Here is a 17,375-nt window from a genome sequence, read left to right as displayed (position 1 = left end):
ACACCCAGGGCTGATCTCCTTTAGAATGGACTGGTTAGATTTCCTTGCAGTCCAAGGGACTCTCAAGAGTCTTCTCCAACACCACAGTTCAAAAGCATCAATTCTTCAGCACTCAGCTTTCTTCACAGTCCAACTCTCACATCCATAAATGACAACTGGAAAAACCATAGCCTTGACTAGACAGACCTTTGTTGGCAAAGTAATGTCATTGCAAAAATGAAAAAGTAGGAAGTCAAGAAACACCTGGAGTAACAGGCAAATTTGGCCTTGGAATACGGAATGAAGTAGGGCAAAGGCTAATATAATTTTGCCAAGAGAATGCATTGGTCATAGCAAACAACCTCTTCCAACAACACAAGAGAAATCTACACATGGACATCACCAGATGGTCAACACCGAAATCAGAATGATTATATTTTTTGCAGCCAAAGATGGAGAAGCTCTGTACAGTCAGCAAAAACAAGAGCAGGCGCTGACTGTGGTTCAGATCATGAACTCCTTATTGCCAAATTCAGGCTTAAATTGAAGAAAGTAGGGAAAACTGCTAGACCATTCAGGTATGACCTAAATCAAATCCCTTATGATTATACAGTGGAATTGAGAAATAGATTTAAGGGACTAGATCTGATAGATAGATTGCCTGATGAACTATGGACAGAGGTTCGTGACATTGTACAGGAGAAAGGGATCAAGACCATCCCCATGGAAAAGAAATGCAAAAAAGCAAAATAGCTGTCTGGGGAAGCCTTACAAATAGCTGTGAAAAGAAGAGAAGTGAAAAGCAAAGGAGAAAAGGAAAGATATAAGCATTTGAATGCAGAGTTCCAAAGAATAGAAAGAAGAGATAAGAAAGCCTTCCTCAGCAATCAATGCAAGGAAATAGAGGAAAAGAACAGAATGGAAAAGACTTGAGATCTCTTCAAGAAAATTAGATACCAAGGGAACATTTCATGCAAAGATGGGCTCCATAAAGGACAGAAATGGTATAACAGAAGCAGAAGATACTAAGAAGAGTTGGCAAGAATACACAGAAGAACTGTACAAAAAAGATCTTCAAGACCAAGATAATCATGACAGTGTGATCACTCACCTAGAGCCAGACATCCTGGAATGTGAAGTCAAGTGGGCCTTAGAAAGCATCACTACAAACAAAGCTAGTGGAGGTGATGGAATTCCAGTAGAGCTATTTCAAATCCTGAAAGATGATGCTGTCAAAGTGCTGCACTCAATATGCCAGCAAATTTGGAAAACTCAGCAGTGGCCACAGGCCTGGAAAAGGTCAGTTTTCATTCCAATCCCAAAGAAAGGCAATGCCAAAGAATGCTCAAACTACCACACAATTGCACTCATCTCACACACTAGTAAAGTAATGCTCAAAATTCTCCAAGCCAGGCTTCAGCAATATGTAAACTGTGAAATAAGGTTAAACCAGTCCAAATACAGATTAAAAATCATTCTTGGGCTCAACCATTTGGCAATTATCTTTAGTAAGTAGGCAAAGCTAATTTCTAATTTAAACTGTCAGGACTTCCCTGGTGGTCCAGGGGTTAGGAAGACTCTGTGCTCCCAATAAAGGGGGCCCAGGTTCAATCCCTGGTTGGGGAACTAAGATCCCACAAGCCACAACTAAGCCTCAGTGCTGCAACTAGAGAAGCCCATGCAATGAAGACCCAGCACAGCCAAGACAGATGAAAAGAAAAGAACTTTTAAAAAATTTTGTCTTCTATTTTTAAAAAAGTTTTGTACATGTTTTTGTGAAGCTGAACTCAAATTTCATATATATTTACACATATATATTATTTATACTCAAACTTCATGGCTTCCTGCATGGCTCAGTGGCAAAGAATTTGCCTGCCAATGCAGGAGATACGGGTTCAATCCCAAGTTGGGAAAGATTCCCTGGAGGAGAAAATGGCAACCCACTCCAGTATTCTTTCCTGGGAAATCCCACAGACGGAGGAGCGTGGCTGATTACAACCATGGGGTCACCAAAGAGTTGGACTCGACTAAACGACTAAACCACACAACATACATATATATAAACGCTTAAATGTATATATACACACGTAGACACACACCATATATATACATACACATAGCTAGGTATGAGGTGCAGAAATGTGTATTAACATAATAAAAGTAAAAAATGTGAATTTGTCTGTCTCCATGTATATTTTCTTGCAGTTGCAAGAGAATTATGAAATAAGAAGTATAGATAAAGAGAACTCTTAGAATACTACCTCTAGTTCAATGGTCAGTTAATTCAGTTAAAAACAAATAAGCTCTGTCATGACCTTGAGGGGTAGAATGGAGGCGGGGTGAGAGGAAGGCTCAAGAGGGAGGGAATCTATGTATACACATAGTCGATTCACTTCACCGTACAGCAGAGACTAACACTACATTGTAAAGCAATTATACTCTAATAAGAAAGGGACCATTTATGGAGAAACATTAAAGGAAATAAATAAATAAGCTAAAACATATTTATATATATGTAAAACTTACCAATAATTTCAAATGCCTTTGATTAATATAGATTTCTTTCATAACTAACATTTTTAGTTAAGTGTTTCTTCTTCCTTTAGACTTTACACAGTGGTATTTTTAACCTTTTGGAGAGGAAATGAATCACAGGAAAGTGCCTAGAAATACAAGATTCCCTTTCAAGAGGCTGCCAGCAACAGGAATGGCGATGGATACAATTTGGAAATGCAAATTATTTCCCCTTGAACTTGTTACCACTAATGAGCCTCAATTTTCAGTAGACTAATTCAAAATGGATAAAAAAAATAATCTTTCAAAACTGCTAAATGCCATAGTCTCTAAACTAAATAATAATGTTTCCTCAAATTGACAAAAACATTACCACTTTGGGGCAAAGACAAAAAAGGCACTGCTAATTTTAGCTGTGCTGTTTTCTAAACTAATCAGATTTTTAGGGCATTGAAGAAATGACAAAATTTTTAGAGTACTGCTAAATTTAATTTTTTTAATGGCATTATTGGTCTATAACTGAGCAAATCATTTGTGGAAAATTAGAGAGAAAGCTTCCTAACATTTACTTCAGTACAGAAAATTGAATTTGTGGGCTTCTTTCAAGGATTATTTATTTGTTTATTCCTTATGAATTTTGCATTCATTAGAATATTTGCAACTGGTTCAGTAAGCTTCTGGGTCTGTATATACACAAGAAATACAAGGAGGTCTCCCTGATAAAACAACCCTCAAATATATGTGACATTCCCTTCCATTGAGTGTTATTTGTGAAAGGCCACTATTCCAGGAAGATTCAGCCTATCAGTAGTCATATTTCACTGTGAATTCCTCTTCTGAGTTATAAAGTTAAGAGTGAAAACCCTTGCATTGGAGTAAAACCATAACTTCCACTGCTCAGTAGCTGTGTGACCTTGGACATGTTAATTACTATCTGAGATCCTCCAGGTTTCTTATTTGTGAAATGGAAAACACGACCACCTACTAATAAAGGTACTTGGGAAACAATTACATTAAATAATAGCAATTAAGACAGCCCATGGCTTTTCTTATCACTTACTGAATGTATTTTATGCACGAGGTGCCCAGTGCCCCACAAGCATGAGCTACTTCTATTTCCACAACATGTAGAGATGATGGAGGAGTGAGCCTAGCCAAACAGGAAGTCTGGTTCCAACTAAGAGGAGGTTCCACGCAAGGATGCTTCAGTTTGTGATTTAAGGCCAAGAAGATTGGAAGGTGACACTGGGAAGGGGTAATGAGACAGGAGGCATGGGGTTGACAGTGCGAGGGAACAAGAAAACCTCTGGGATCTAGTTTCTATAAAGTCTTGATGACTCAGCTTTGTCCAGAATGTGCAGTCCTGCTCTAAAAGCTTGTTACAAATAGAGAAGCAAATGTTCCTTATATTTCTTAAGATATTTTCAAATTCACAACAGTTAAAATTCACAATTATATAAATTTAAAAACAATAAGAAAAGAGTTTAACAATGTTACCAGGAGTCTCAATAATATAGGGAAATGAACAAAAAAAAAAATGAGTTTTATGTTTAAAAAGTAAACTTAGAAAGTAGAGGAAGGAGAACAACATTCCCTGTTTTAGGTGAACAACTTGGTCATATTTTTTAAAAAAGAAAATAGAATGACATATACCAAACTAAATTTGTATTCTCAGCAGGAGAAAAGGTTACATATGTAATAAAATCCAAACTTCAAAGTCTGACCCTTCCTTAGCATTTTCTTGTCTAATTTCTTAATTAGACAATTAAGTCTAACTGGTACAGACATAGTTGGTTGAATAGTCCTGACATACTTGGTGGAATAAATATTTTAAAATAGTACCAGCATATTTGGTTAAATAAACATTAACTTACTTAAGAGCACTTCATTGAAAGCAATATTCAAAACACGACTTGAGTTTGTTAGCTTGTTTTAGTCCTACTACTTTTGAATTAGAAGCAAAACATTATTTTAAAAGCAGGTATAGTCAGTAAACAAAATTTTTTTTGAGAAAATTATAGATTAAATTATCTAAGACTGAAAATGAGCCTCTCTTCCACTCACTCAAAATACATTTCACGGCTTTTCCAAGAAAAGCATTGATCAGAAAAAAAATATAGAGCCTCTGAGTAACAATTTTAAGAATAGTTTCAACTAACACCCTCTTCTGATAGCACAGAAGAATTGCACTGGTTAAAAAAGACACTACATATGGACTGTTACAAATCCCCAGAAATGGTCAGAATTCTTCAGAACTGGTCACAGCGTTTGTAAAGAAGGCAAGTTTTGTCTGTTACGGAAAGAGATGTGGGTGCTCACGCTCATAAAGACCCACTCTTAACTTTCAGGAAATTTCAGTTCTGGGAACTGTTCCTTCCTTTCTAAACAGCTATTACATATTCTGATTATATATACTCTGCAAAACCCCAATGGAAAGCTAAAGGATGCATCTTTTAAAGAAACTTAAGAAGAGTTTTCCAGGAAAAGAAAAAAAAAAATGTAACTTAGAAACTGACAGTGTTTATAACAGACTGCTCCCTTTTATTTAAAAGAGAGAGATCACTCAAGTTTCTGGGTGATTTTAATTATGTTCAGAGAGGTAATATCTTTTATTTTTTTTGAGGTAATACCTTTTCAAGAAGTCAGGAGCAACAGTTTTGGGTGCCAGCTTTTTGCATAGGAAGAAACACAATATCCCAAGAATGTGCTTGTGGAGAAAGAACCAGCATCAAATATTCCATTTAGTTTAAGGAAAATTACTATCAGAGACCCAGTCAGTACACACTTAACACTTTACAAGAAAGGGATGCTATATTGCTGGGCACAATATATACCTAAAACAACAACAACAACAACAGCTTTCATGTCATGTGCCAAAGAAGTAGAATATAGAGATCCAAGAACCTGCCTCCAAAGGTTCTTCCTGAGCTAGGGATTGAACCCATGTCTCCTGCATCTCCTGCAGTGGCAGGATACTTTACTACTGAGCCACTTGGGAAGCCCCCCAGTTTGTCCCATTAACATGCTGCTAAATTGTCCTCCCAGGAACAGAGGCCCATCACAGTCATGAAGGACACCCTCCCTAGACAAAGGAATGGATCTGAAGATGCAAGATGTGAACTACGGCAGATGTTCTAGAGCTACCCACTCGCATCCCCTTTCCAAAACGAAGGGCTTATTCTCCAGCTGCTCTGTCAGAAGCCATCCCTCAGCGGTCAGCTCTCTAGGGCATCTTCAGCCTGTGCTGATAACAACTGTCCAGCCGAAATTACATTTTCTCTGTGTAGCCGGAGTCCTAATGATCTAACCATGTAGAAGCAAAAAGGCTCAGTTCTCATTGCCCCAGCTCCCCAGAATCTAGAAGTGTTAACACCGTGAAATGGATTCAGCTAATTAAGCAAAGGTGAACTGGATACCTGCACGTGTGTGCGTGCTGTCGTGTCTGACTCTTTGCAACCCCATGGACTGTAGCCCGCCAGGCTTCTCTGTCCATGGAAATTTCCAGGCAAGAATACTGGAGTGGGTTGCCATTTTCTCCTCCAGGGGATCTTCCAGACCCAGGGATCGAACTTTCAGCTCTTGAGTCTTTGCACTGGCAGGGGGACTTGTTTTTAATTGGAGGATAATTACTTTACAATATTGTGATGATTTTTGCCATATGTCAAATGAATTGGCCATAAGTAAACATTTCCTCTCCACCCTGCCACCTTCCTCCTCACCCCATCTCTCCAGGATGTCACAGAGCCATGGCTTTGGGTGCTCTACATGAGACATCAAACTCCCACTGGCTGTCTATTTTACATATGGCGAAAAAATGGGCAATGTCACTCACCATTGGAGAACTGCCAATCAAAACCTCGAGGAGGCAGGCAGTTTCTTTACCACTGCACCACCAGAAAGTCTGTATAATTGCACAGTGATTTATAATCCACATCACACTGTGCTTTCTCACTCCTGAGGGACATCAGAATCACCTGGAGAGCTTCTGAAATATACTGACACTTGAGCCCCACCTCCCAGAGATTCTGACTTCATTGGTTTGGTGTGGGACCAAGCACGGGTGTTTTCTAAAATGTTCCCCAAATGACTGAAGGGCAGCCAGCATTGAGAAGCACTGCAAGACTGCATGATAGTAAGCCAGGCACCCTGGGTGTCTATCTCCCTTGAACTCCCATTTTCACTCAGTTTATAGTCACTTGCTTTATCCAAGGGCTCATGAATCCCATCAGGATTCATTGTCTGGCTTGTAGAAGTAATTTTAGAAGATTGCTTCATTGTGATCTCTATCTTCTAGTGTTTTGGTTACGCTTTGTGTTGACTTTTCTGTCTGGCTGTTTCTGTGTTCCTAACCTTGGAAATCTGTCTTTTTGTCATTTTGGCTGCCTAGATTCTTGTTCTTCAGCAGCTCTGGTTTTCAGCAATAGATGTTCCCTGGCGACTCTTTGTGACCCCATGGTCTATAGCCCATCAGGCTCCTTGGTCCATGGGATTTTCCAGGCATGAATACTGTAGTGGGTTGCCATTCCCTTCTCCAGGGGATCTTCCTGACTCAGGGATCGAATCCAGGTTTCCCGCATTGTAAGCAGACGCTTTATCGTCTGAGCTACCAGGGAAGCCAGAGCGAAACTTACTTGCCTCCAACTCTGGAATTCCTGATTTACTAGTTGGTCTGATCTCTGCAGGGTGCCCCATACATCACAGTACCCTCCTCTGCCCAAGGATCCACGCAGACAAGAAAAATAACAAGTCAGGACATTTGCTTCTTCTTATAAGTATCTCGTCCTTGGTACCATATACTTGTGTGCTTCCCAGGTGGCTCAGTGGTAAAGAATCCAGCAGCGAATGCAGGAGACACAGGTTCTATCCCTGGGTCGGGAAGAAGGAAATGGCAACCCCCTCCAGTATTGTTGCCTGGGAAATCCCATGGACAGAGGAGCCTGGTAGGCTACAGTCCACAGGGTTACAAAAGAGCCAGATACAACTTAGCGACTAAACAACAACAAGCCATTTACTTATATGGACCATATAGTTAGGAAGGCTTCCCAGGTGGCGCTAGTGGTAAGGAAACTTGCCTGCAATGCAGGAGACATAAGAGATGTAGGTTCGATCCATGGGTTGGGAAGTTCCCGTGGAGGTGGGCACAGCAACCCACTCTTGTATTCTTGCCTGGAGAATCCCACAGACAGAGGAGCCTGGTGAGCTGCAGCCCATCGGGTTGCAAAGAGTTGGACACAACAAGCAATTCTGCACGCATGCACAGTTAGGAGGGCTGATTCTAATACATTTCCTAGGAAATTTTCAAATTCATCCACTTTACTCTTTTTTATTTGCTAGCAAAGATTCATGTACCCACAAAACGAAAACCCTTCAAATAAACTTTCATCCCAGGAATAGACTCTATTTGGAATCCCTTCCATTTACCACCACTTTCAATTACCAGATGGTAATCTCTACTCAAGCTGGGGCTGAATTTCCTGTGCTTCTCTCCTAGCTGATGAAAACTCAGAAGAACTAACGATTCCTCATGGGAGTTCTGTGAGTGCAGAGGAACCTCTGCATCTCCTTTAAATAAACAACCTTATCACTGACAGATTGTTAATGAGACAGACTCCCTTCCAGTCTTCTTTACCTATCTGTGACCTTCATGGCAGAAGAATTTCTGGTATTGCCTCTTCAAATCATTTTTCATATTTTACTGCTGTGAGAATACTAAAACCTAATGTTTGCGAAAGCTTTCCTTTAAATTACATTGTAAAAACAATATTGTACTCACTGAAATCATATATATTTAGGGATTCTTTTTAAATTAGCTTTAGCCACAATTATAAAATAGAGACTCTTTGCAAAATAATTCTTTCCCTGTGCATATTGGCTGCTGGGTATGAATATTCAGCTATTTATGGTGTGTGTCACAAATGTAATCACTTTTTTAGAAGAGATGATTAATGCCATCTGTCATCTCAAGAATGATTTCAAAGACAAAATTTTTAAAAAGAGAGAAAGAAAGGAAATGAAAGGAATGTCCTTTAACAAGTGCATGGTCTGCTTAAAAGCTCTAAAAGTGAACATTCCAGACCAGTAGCCTTTTCTTTCTTCTAAATCTTACAATCTCTGTAATACCTTTTCACATATTTTAGGCTAACCTATTCTCCTAGCCTAGTTTCAAAGGTGTATTTTTGCTCAATTTTCTTTTTTATTTCTTTTCATTGTAGATTCTGTTCACCTATATGGATTCTACCACATAAATGAAAATACCTTCTAGTAACTTCTAAGATCTCTTCGCTGAAATTTTTATCAGCTTAAATGCATTCTTGCCAAGTATCTGTTTGAGGTAGCCATTGTTTTTTGTGAACTGAGAACTTCCAGATGTACAAGCTGGATTTAGAAAAGGCAGAGGAACTACAGATCAAATTGCCAGCATTCACTAGATCATAGAGAAAGCAAGGGAATTCCAAAAAATTGACTGTGCTAAAGCCTTTGACTCTGTGGATCACAACAAACTGTGAAAAATTCTGAAAGAGATGGGAAAACCAGACCACCTTACCTGCCTCCTGAAAAACCTGAATGCAGGTCAAGAAGCAACAGTTAGAATAGGACATGAAACAACAGACTGGTTGGTCCCCAAACTGGGAAAGGATTATGTCAAAGCTGTATATTGTCACCCTGCTTATTTAACTTATGCAGAGTGCATCAGGAGTAATGCTGGGCTGGATGACTCACAAGCTGGAATCAAGACTGCCAGGAGAAATGTCAACAAGCTCAGAAATGCAAGTGATACCATTCTAACGATAAAAAGTGAAGAGGAACTAAAGAACCTCTTGAAGAGAGTGAGAGAGGAGGGTAAAAAAGCTGTCTTAAACCTCAACATTCAAAAAACTAAGATCATGGCATCTAGTCCCATCACTTCATGGAAATTAGAAGGGGAAAAAGTGGAAACAGTGACAGATTTTATATTCTGGGACTCCAAAATCACTTGTGAATGGTGACTGCAGCCACGAAATTCAAACACACTTGCTCCTTGGAAGAAGAGCTATGACAAATTTAGACAGTGTGTTAAAAAGCAGAGACATCACTTTGCTGACAAAGGTATGTATACTCCAAGCTATGATTTTTCCAGTAGTCATGTATGAATGTGAGAGTTGGACCATAAAGAAGGCTGAGCACCAAAGAACTGATGTTTTCAAATTGTGGTGCTGAGAGTCCCTTTGACTGCAAGATCAAATCAGTCAGTCCTAAAGGAAATCAACCCTGAATATCCATTGGAAGCACTGATGCTGAAGCTGAAACTCCAATACTTTGGCCACCTGATACAAAGAGCTGACTCACTGGAATAGCCCCTGATGCTGGGAAAGATTGAAAGCAGGAGAAGAGGGTGACAGAGGATGAGATGGTTGGATGGCATCATCAACTCAATGGACATGAGTCTGAACAAACTCTGGGAGATAGTGAAGGACAGGGAGGTCTGGAGTGCTGAAGTCCATGGGGCCACAGAGTTTGGACATGACTTAGGGACTGAACAATAACATTGTTTTTAAACTATGGCAATTGAAGGAAGGGTAATCTATCTTTTAGAATTATAACATGCAGGAGGTAAAAGAGAATTTTCACTCGGTAGTGAATTTAGATTTAACATGACTGTCGGTTCTTCAATTACCAAAATTGATTTTATTCCTCTGTTTTTATTAAAATAATAATAATAAAAAACTCCACAGCAAAACCAAAGCAGTCTTGAAAACTCAAAAGAAGAAAAAATGTAGTATTCTGCAGTACCACTTAGAGAAATCTTGTGACCACAGCGTGAATCTTTTTTAAAAAAATCATAGACAAAAAGAAACTATACATTATTCTGGATTTCTGATCTTTCTGGCTTTTGTGACTCCAAAGATTAAAAAGATTCAGGACTTTCCCTGGGAAATCAGTTCACTGCAAGAATCGTCTTATTCATGTCAATCTTAATTTCTTCTACTGTGGTTAACACTCATTGTTCACTTGCCAAAACAATTTTTTTAATTTATAAAAGGGATACATTTTTACTGACAAAATTAACATAATGCAAAAAACTCTAAGAATAAAAAATCAACAATTTAATCACCCAGTGGTATTGAAAAAATTCATATATTTTCAATATATACATATGAAGTATATATATATGTAAGTATATACATACATGTATGACATAATTGAGCCTATAAATTTTTTTGTAATCTGATTGTGTATACTATCAAACTCTATCTCATAAAATATTTTAACCATATGTTTGTCAGGAAGCATTTAACAGGAGGCTTCCTGTGTGCTGTTTTGGATCTGTCAGGAATTCTCTGTTCCTTATTAAGTCCTGAATACTCAGGAATTAAGAGGAGAGGCAAGCCTCTCCCGGGACTGAGGAATCCAAGCATTTCCTTCATTAGTGTTTCTATATGGTGATAAGTATCCTCTTCCTTCTTGTGAACCATACGGTAAAAGTGATTGTTTACAATGCTCTCTCTCTTTAATACGGATAGCCTATGTTTTGTAAGTCTGGAATTTTAATCTTTATCTTTGCTGAGAATAACTACCTTGTAAGACATTATATATGCCCACACCATGTTGATTAAAATACGTTTGCTCCATCAAAGCTCTGGTTCCCCGTGTCTTTCTTTCTCTCTCTCTCTCCCTCTCTCTCTTTTTCAGGCTGGTCCCCTGGAGCACAGAGGCCCTCTGAGTTCACTTTCCTGCCAGGTGTTCTAAGACCCTCTTGAGAAGGCACTCTGCACCTTCACCCCAACGAGAGGGCGCCTGAGGCCTCTGTGAACAGAGCAAGCCCCATGCAGGGGCTTTATTGGCTTTCTGTGTAAACCAAGGAATATCAGCCTCTTTCTCTCCTTTACTTTCTTATCGTCGACTCTGGACCACCAAGTTCCGGTCCATTAAAGGACCTCAACATATGTTAATGGCTTTATAATAATTTATTTAAGGCAAATTAATTTATCTTTATCTAATTTCTCTATTATAAATAATGCTGCAATTCTACTTGATAAATATTTATACCATACACGATTTTTCCTTAACAGATAATCAGACAAGGAAACATACTAAGTATTCAGAATAAACTTTTGAATTCATGAAAAAGAATGATGGTTATTATTACATTTCTTTTAAACAACTGATAAAGAAAATAATCTAAGTACATGAAGTATAAAAAAGAAAGCAATTACCTTGTGAAAAAAGAACAGGATGAATTTTAAACCCTCCTCCATTCTTCAACCGTTGAGGCAGTTGTTCAAAATGATAGCTATCAATGTAGAAGTAAACTTTCAGAGCTTGCCGGCTTCCTTCTGCTTGATAAGTAAGGGGAACATCTAAAATGACATTTAATGTTATATCACTTTCTATTATCAGGATATGTTATATAGTATGTTTGTTAAAAACTAGTATTCACCAATTATTTTACATTAAAAGTACCCATTTATATTTAGTTCAGGTTTAGCATACTTAACAGCTCTGTTCAGTGAAAGAGTATTAAATCAGGTTCTCATTAGCTAACACAACAGATTTATTATTGTATTGCATATAAAATTCTGAAACAGAAAACTTCGTTACACTTTGACACACCAGATGTCTCAGTTAACTAAATGAGAAGTTTAGATACACATGGTTTGGAATCAAAATTTCCCAAGGCAGCTGCCTCATTCATATTTTAGTCAAGATGACTCCTTGGGGTACACTTGTGAAGTGGTGTGCAAGAAACTGAGTGCATAGCAACCAGTATCAAAATTAGCACGGGTTTTGCAAACTCCACTCTCTGAGCACCAGATCAAAAATGTATTACCTCTGTCCCTGCCTTACAGTCATTAGACATTATCTGTTTAAATTATTTTAGTTACTTTCAAAGCTCCTAAATTTAATTACTCACAACAAAACTCCACCCAACTTGAAAAGCTGGAATGCTGCAGTAGTATTTCACCGTGTTATCATAAATCCTTATTTTACGATACTTGTCTGTGACACATAACTTCCACTTCATTAAAAAAGAATGCAAACTCTTCCTAAAAGGCTACAATAGTCACATTAATCAGTTTAAAATTAAGGCCAAAATAGAGTAAATATTTAATATATGTTCTTGGCTCAATATTATTTTTACCTTGCTTCTTGAGATAAAACTGTATAAAAGTAGAGCTCAAGATTAAATACCATAAGTGATCACAGATTCCAGGTTTCTTGCTAAATGTATCTAATTCTGCATATCAATAGAGGACTTATAGTATTAACATCTACAATTCCTTTTTATACCATATAATTATGGTTATTTTTTGTTTCTTTTTTTTTTTTGAAGGGAGACATGAAGAAATTGAGGTTAAGAAAGAGAATAAACAAATCTCACAGTTGAAAATTAGGAAGTTAAGTGCATTTTAATGAGTAGGAAAAGTCTTTTCTTTTCTGGAACTAAAGAAAAAAGATGCATGAATACTAAATAAATTAGAGATTAAAATATACAAAATATTTGTATCTTCTAGTTCCCCTTTCCATACAATGTCTTTCATATATATTATAATTTTGTTAAATTCTATCCCTTAGTTCCAACATAGTCAATCTCTATATTTCCAAATGGATAATGTAATTAGAAGGAAAATGAGAATGCAGCAGTATCATATTACCGGGTTAGCAAAGCACAAATAAAGATGCAACACCAGGAATTAGGAAACTGAAAAATGATTGAAAATGATCTAAATGTGGTTAAAACTAAGAGTGCTATGTGGAAGACTTTTCCTCAAGGTATTTGCCACATATGTAAAAGTACAGGAGATGCTAGCCGTAAAGGACCCACTTGCCAATGCAGGAGACTTGAGACCTGGGTTTTACCCTGGGTTGTGAAGATCTCCTGGAGGAGGACATCGCAATTCACTCCAGTATTCTTGCCTGGAGAATTTCATGAACAGAGGAGCCTGGAAGACTACAGTCCATGGGATCGCTAAGAGTTGGATATAACTGAGCAATTAACACCTTCATTTTCACTAATTACATCATATGACATGGGAAATATTTTGCACTTTTTCTCTATACCAAAGTGGGTCAGAGTGCCCATTTATTCCTTTGTATCTCTCACTAGTAGCTAAGGTCCATGCCAACAGGGATTTTATTTTACTTAATCAATATTATATTCCTAGAACTTAGTTCAGTACCAAGCATGTTATATACACCTTATAATTATTTATTCCAAGAAAATGAAATGTCTTTAATTCAGATATTTGAGTTCTACTTGCTTGGCTTGCATTTTTCTTCAGAATCTTATTGTTCCTTAATGCAAAAATAAGACTGTGAATAATGCTAAATGGAGCTTTCTTAAAAAACACAGATTAATAAAGCAGAGACAGTGGCCTCAAATATTTCCTGAATACTATCATAAGTCTTACGTAGTGCTAGAGACTTTCAAATACATTATTTTCTTTAAGCCTCACAATTGCATGAGGCAGGGAAAGCTGACATTCTCATGCTTGCAGATGAGAATGGAGCCTGGATTTGAACTCAGATTTCTTGATGTCAAGGCCCAGTGTCCTCTATATGATTCATGCTTCCAACCCTCTGGACTCAGTCCTTCCCTTATAGACACTCAGCCAACTAGTCTTCATCACAGTGATACAAATTAGTCCATCTGACCCCTCTGCATCTAGGCTTACAGAAAGATCAAATCACATGCAGTTAATAAAAAAGTTCTAGTTTTCTTACACTATTTCAATATGATGTGATGACACTTGGGTATAAATAATTCTCTTCTTTCTTAAAACAACTCAAAATAATAACTATACCATCATAACGTGGTATAGTTTGCTTAGCATAAATTTGCTTAGAAGACTTAGTATCATAGCCTTGGAACTGACTTGTCACTGGGGAACTAACTTCAAAAGTTGATATTATGCTTCAGGGAAATACATAAAAATGTACTGCCACACAATATAGAACAATTTTTGTGTTTATTGTGTCTACATTTATAATGTTATTTATATAATGTCAAAATATTATGTACATGGTCTCAATTACTTTTAATATTTAGTATATATTTCAATATGCCAAAGTTAAATCTCTCATAATGGATGTACAGTAAATATTCTATCAAGCTTAAAATACTGGTTCATCTCCAGTTTACTCAACAGACCATTCACCAGTAATGTCATATTTGAATCATGGACAACGTGCTCCTTTGAGGTTATGGTTCCTCAGGCAAATTTAAAAGAAAAAGTATCAGGTTATATTGTGAAAATAGAGTTTCTTTGCTTTGTAGCGAAATTATTCCTACATTATTCAAGTAAATGAAAATATATTCTGTTTTATATCTGCCCACAGAAGACCGTACAATTTGCCCAAATAATATTATCCTTATCAAATAATCCCCTTTATCAAATACTCCCTAGAATACAGCCTAAATCCCTAACATTGTAATCCATGTTTTTGTGCTCTCTCATTTATCAGTGGAGATGAAACTTTAATAAGATTCTATTTTCTCTGTCCTCATAATTTAATACATACAGGATGAACCACTTCCCATCTCCACAGCTACCCTCAAGGTCAAGTCACCATCATCTCTCACCTGGGTCACTGCAAGGCCTTCCTAAGTGGTCTCTCTGCTTCTGCCCTTGCCTGGTAAGGTCCACTCAACACAGCAGCACAGGCTGCCTCTATTTCAGTCTGTGCCATTCCCCTGCTCAGTGGCTCTATCAGAAAGGCAAAGCTCTTTCAAAGATGTGGCCTCCTCTTTGTCCTCAGCCCCTTCTCCTTACCCCTCTCTGACTTTGCTCCAGCTACACAGCCCTCCGTGCTATCCCCTGAATGTGTCACACATGCTCCCACCTTGGGGTCTTTGTTCTCACTGTTTCAGTGGACTTGGAACACCCTTCTCCCAAATACAGTAGGCCCTTTACTGAATTTCTACATTCACAGATGCAGAAATACATTCACGGGTTCTGCATTCACAGATTCTGCATTCACAGATTCAACCAACTGCATGTCCAAAAAAGAAAAAAAAACAATTCCAGAAAGTTCCAAAAAGCAAATTTGAATTTGCTGCTGACCAGCAACATTTAGAGCATTTACACTGGTATTTACATCAGAGCACTTATTAACATATTGGTATTCTAAGTGATCTAGAGATAATTTAAAGTATATGGGAGGATGTGCGTAGGTTACATGCAAATACTACATCATTTTATACGATACTTGAGCATCCACGGATTTTGGTATCTGAGAGGTTCCTGGAACCAGTTCCTGAGAGATAACTCTGTATGACTTGTTTCTGGTCTTCACCCTCCTCCTAGAATGTTTCCCTCCCTAGCAGGTTACACACAGGCAACCTTTCACCTGCCCCTTCATTTTCCCTTTTTGTTCTTTTCTATGTCCCTTCATGCAGTCATATTATTATCTTCTAACCTATTATCAAATTAACTCATTTATTTCCCGTATTATTTATCTTTGTCTGCTTAGTCCTCTACTTCATCCAGCACCTGGAAATGTGCTTTGCCACAGTAGGCATTTTAGAAATTTTTGATAAATGATTATCATTCCTAGAAAACAAATTAAATGAATATTTATTGAGTCCCTATTTGTTGTAGTAGATATTGGAAATGTAAAAATAAATAAAAACCTTTCCAAGTCCTGAAGATACAGAGCTTCTACCATAATTCATAGGATCTTTACACTTATAGATAAACAAGAACCAGAAAAATAACAAACTGCTAAAAGATTTCTTGGCCCAATAGACACATTTTAAACCTGTATGTGACAATGTTGAAGTGGTATATAAATAATGACAACTTGCAGAAATTAAACTCAAGAACTATTTCTCTGAAAGTAGATTTCTAAAACAATGCCTTTGATAGGCTTAACAAGGGATACTTTTCAATCTTTCAATTGAATTTCATAACTTCTTTGCAACATTAGATACAACCAAGTTCTGTCGAAATTTTTTTCTTCATTATGCACAAGTTTGTTTTTCCTTCTACTTTTATAACCATGAAAGCTTTCTGCCTGCTGCCCTGGATAAACTGAATTGATATTTGTTCATTCATCTCCTTGAAAAAATACATTGTCCTTTTTGTTCCAGGCACTCTCTTGGGTGCTGGAGGTACAACAATGAACAAGACAGGAAAACGTTTTGCCATCTTGAAAACTTTATAGGATGACTAAGTGAATCAAAATAGTTAATATGATTATATTTGTACACATTAAAATTTTTGACATGGATAAAATAATCTTTGATTTCTACTTTTAAGCTAGCAAAAATGTAAAATATCTGTCTACTCCTTCAGAATTAAATTATAAATTTTATCAATTATTGTCAGATAAAATAATTATAATGTCTTTCTCAACTGATTTGACCTAAATGTTATACAATGTGAGCATAACTTAGGTCTCTGTGTATTACTGGCTCTAAATACTCCAGTATATTGCCTGCTAACACATTCTCTACAGGATCATTTGAAGATGAGCCATGGAAACCCAATACAGTAATTTCTGATATATAATTGTTGTATGTTAGAGCAAAAGTTTTAGATGCCTCAGAGAGCATCTACATAGCTGGACATATCAGGGCAGTTCTTTTATTTAAAAATATTGACATAAAAAAACAGCAGAAAGGATAAATATTCTATCAACCCATTTATAAAATTCAGAGATAGAAAGTAGAATCAAGGTTAGCAGGGACTGGAGAAAGGGAGGAAGATAATCACTGTTTAATGCATATGGAGTTTCTGTTTGGGAGGATGAAAAAGCTCTGCAGATGGATGGTGGAAATGGTTACACAACATTTTGAATAAACAATTGTACATTGAAACTGACTAAATGGTAAATTTAATGGTATATATATTTTATCACAATAACAAAAAAGAAAGAAAAGACAATCTTGAGTAGTGCAA

The 17,375-nt window shown here is 37.2% G+C and overlaps 1 protein-coding gene across 3 annotated transcripts in view; it reads right to left on the bottom strand.

Annotated features, from left to right (window-relative positions):
• PREX2 (phosphatidylinositol-3,4,5-trisphosphate dependent Rac exchange factor 2) overlaps positions 1 to 17,375 on the bottom strand; it is a 303,487-nt gene that overhangs the window by 69,069 nt on the left and 217,043 nt on the right. For all 3 annotated transcript variants that reach the window (XR_011259007.1, XM_069600206.1, XM_069600207.1), the window contains one exon: positions 11,688 to 11,831. Coding sequence is in view for 2 of the 3 variants with exons in the window: in XM_069600206.1 (XP_069456307.1) it covers positions 11,688 to 11,831 (144 nt within the window). In the remaining variant the exon portion in view is untranslated. The remainder of the gene's footprint in view (positions 1 to 11,687; positions 11,832 to 17,375) is intronic.

The sequence above is a fragment of the Ovis canadensis genome, chromosome 9, assembly GCF_042477335.2.
Source record: "Ovis canadensis isolate MfBH-ARS-UI-01 breed Bighorn chromosome 9, ARS-UI_OviCan_v2, whole genome shotgun sequence".
NCBI classification, from domain to species: domain Eukaryota; kingdom Metazoa; phylum Chordata; class Mammalia; order Artiodactyla; family Bovidae; genus Ovis; species Ovis canadensis.
Note: the sequence above shows the minus strand (reverse complement) of the source record. Positions and strands in the feature narration are given on the sequence as shown.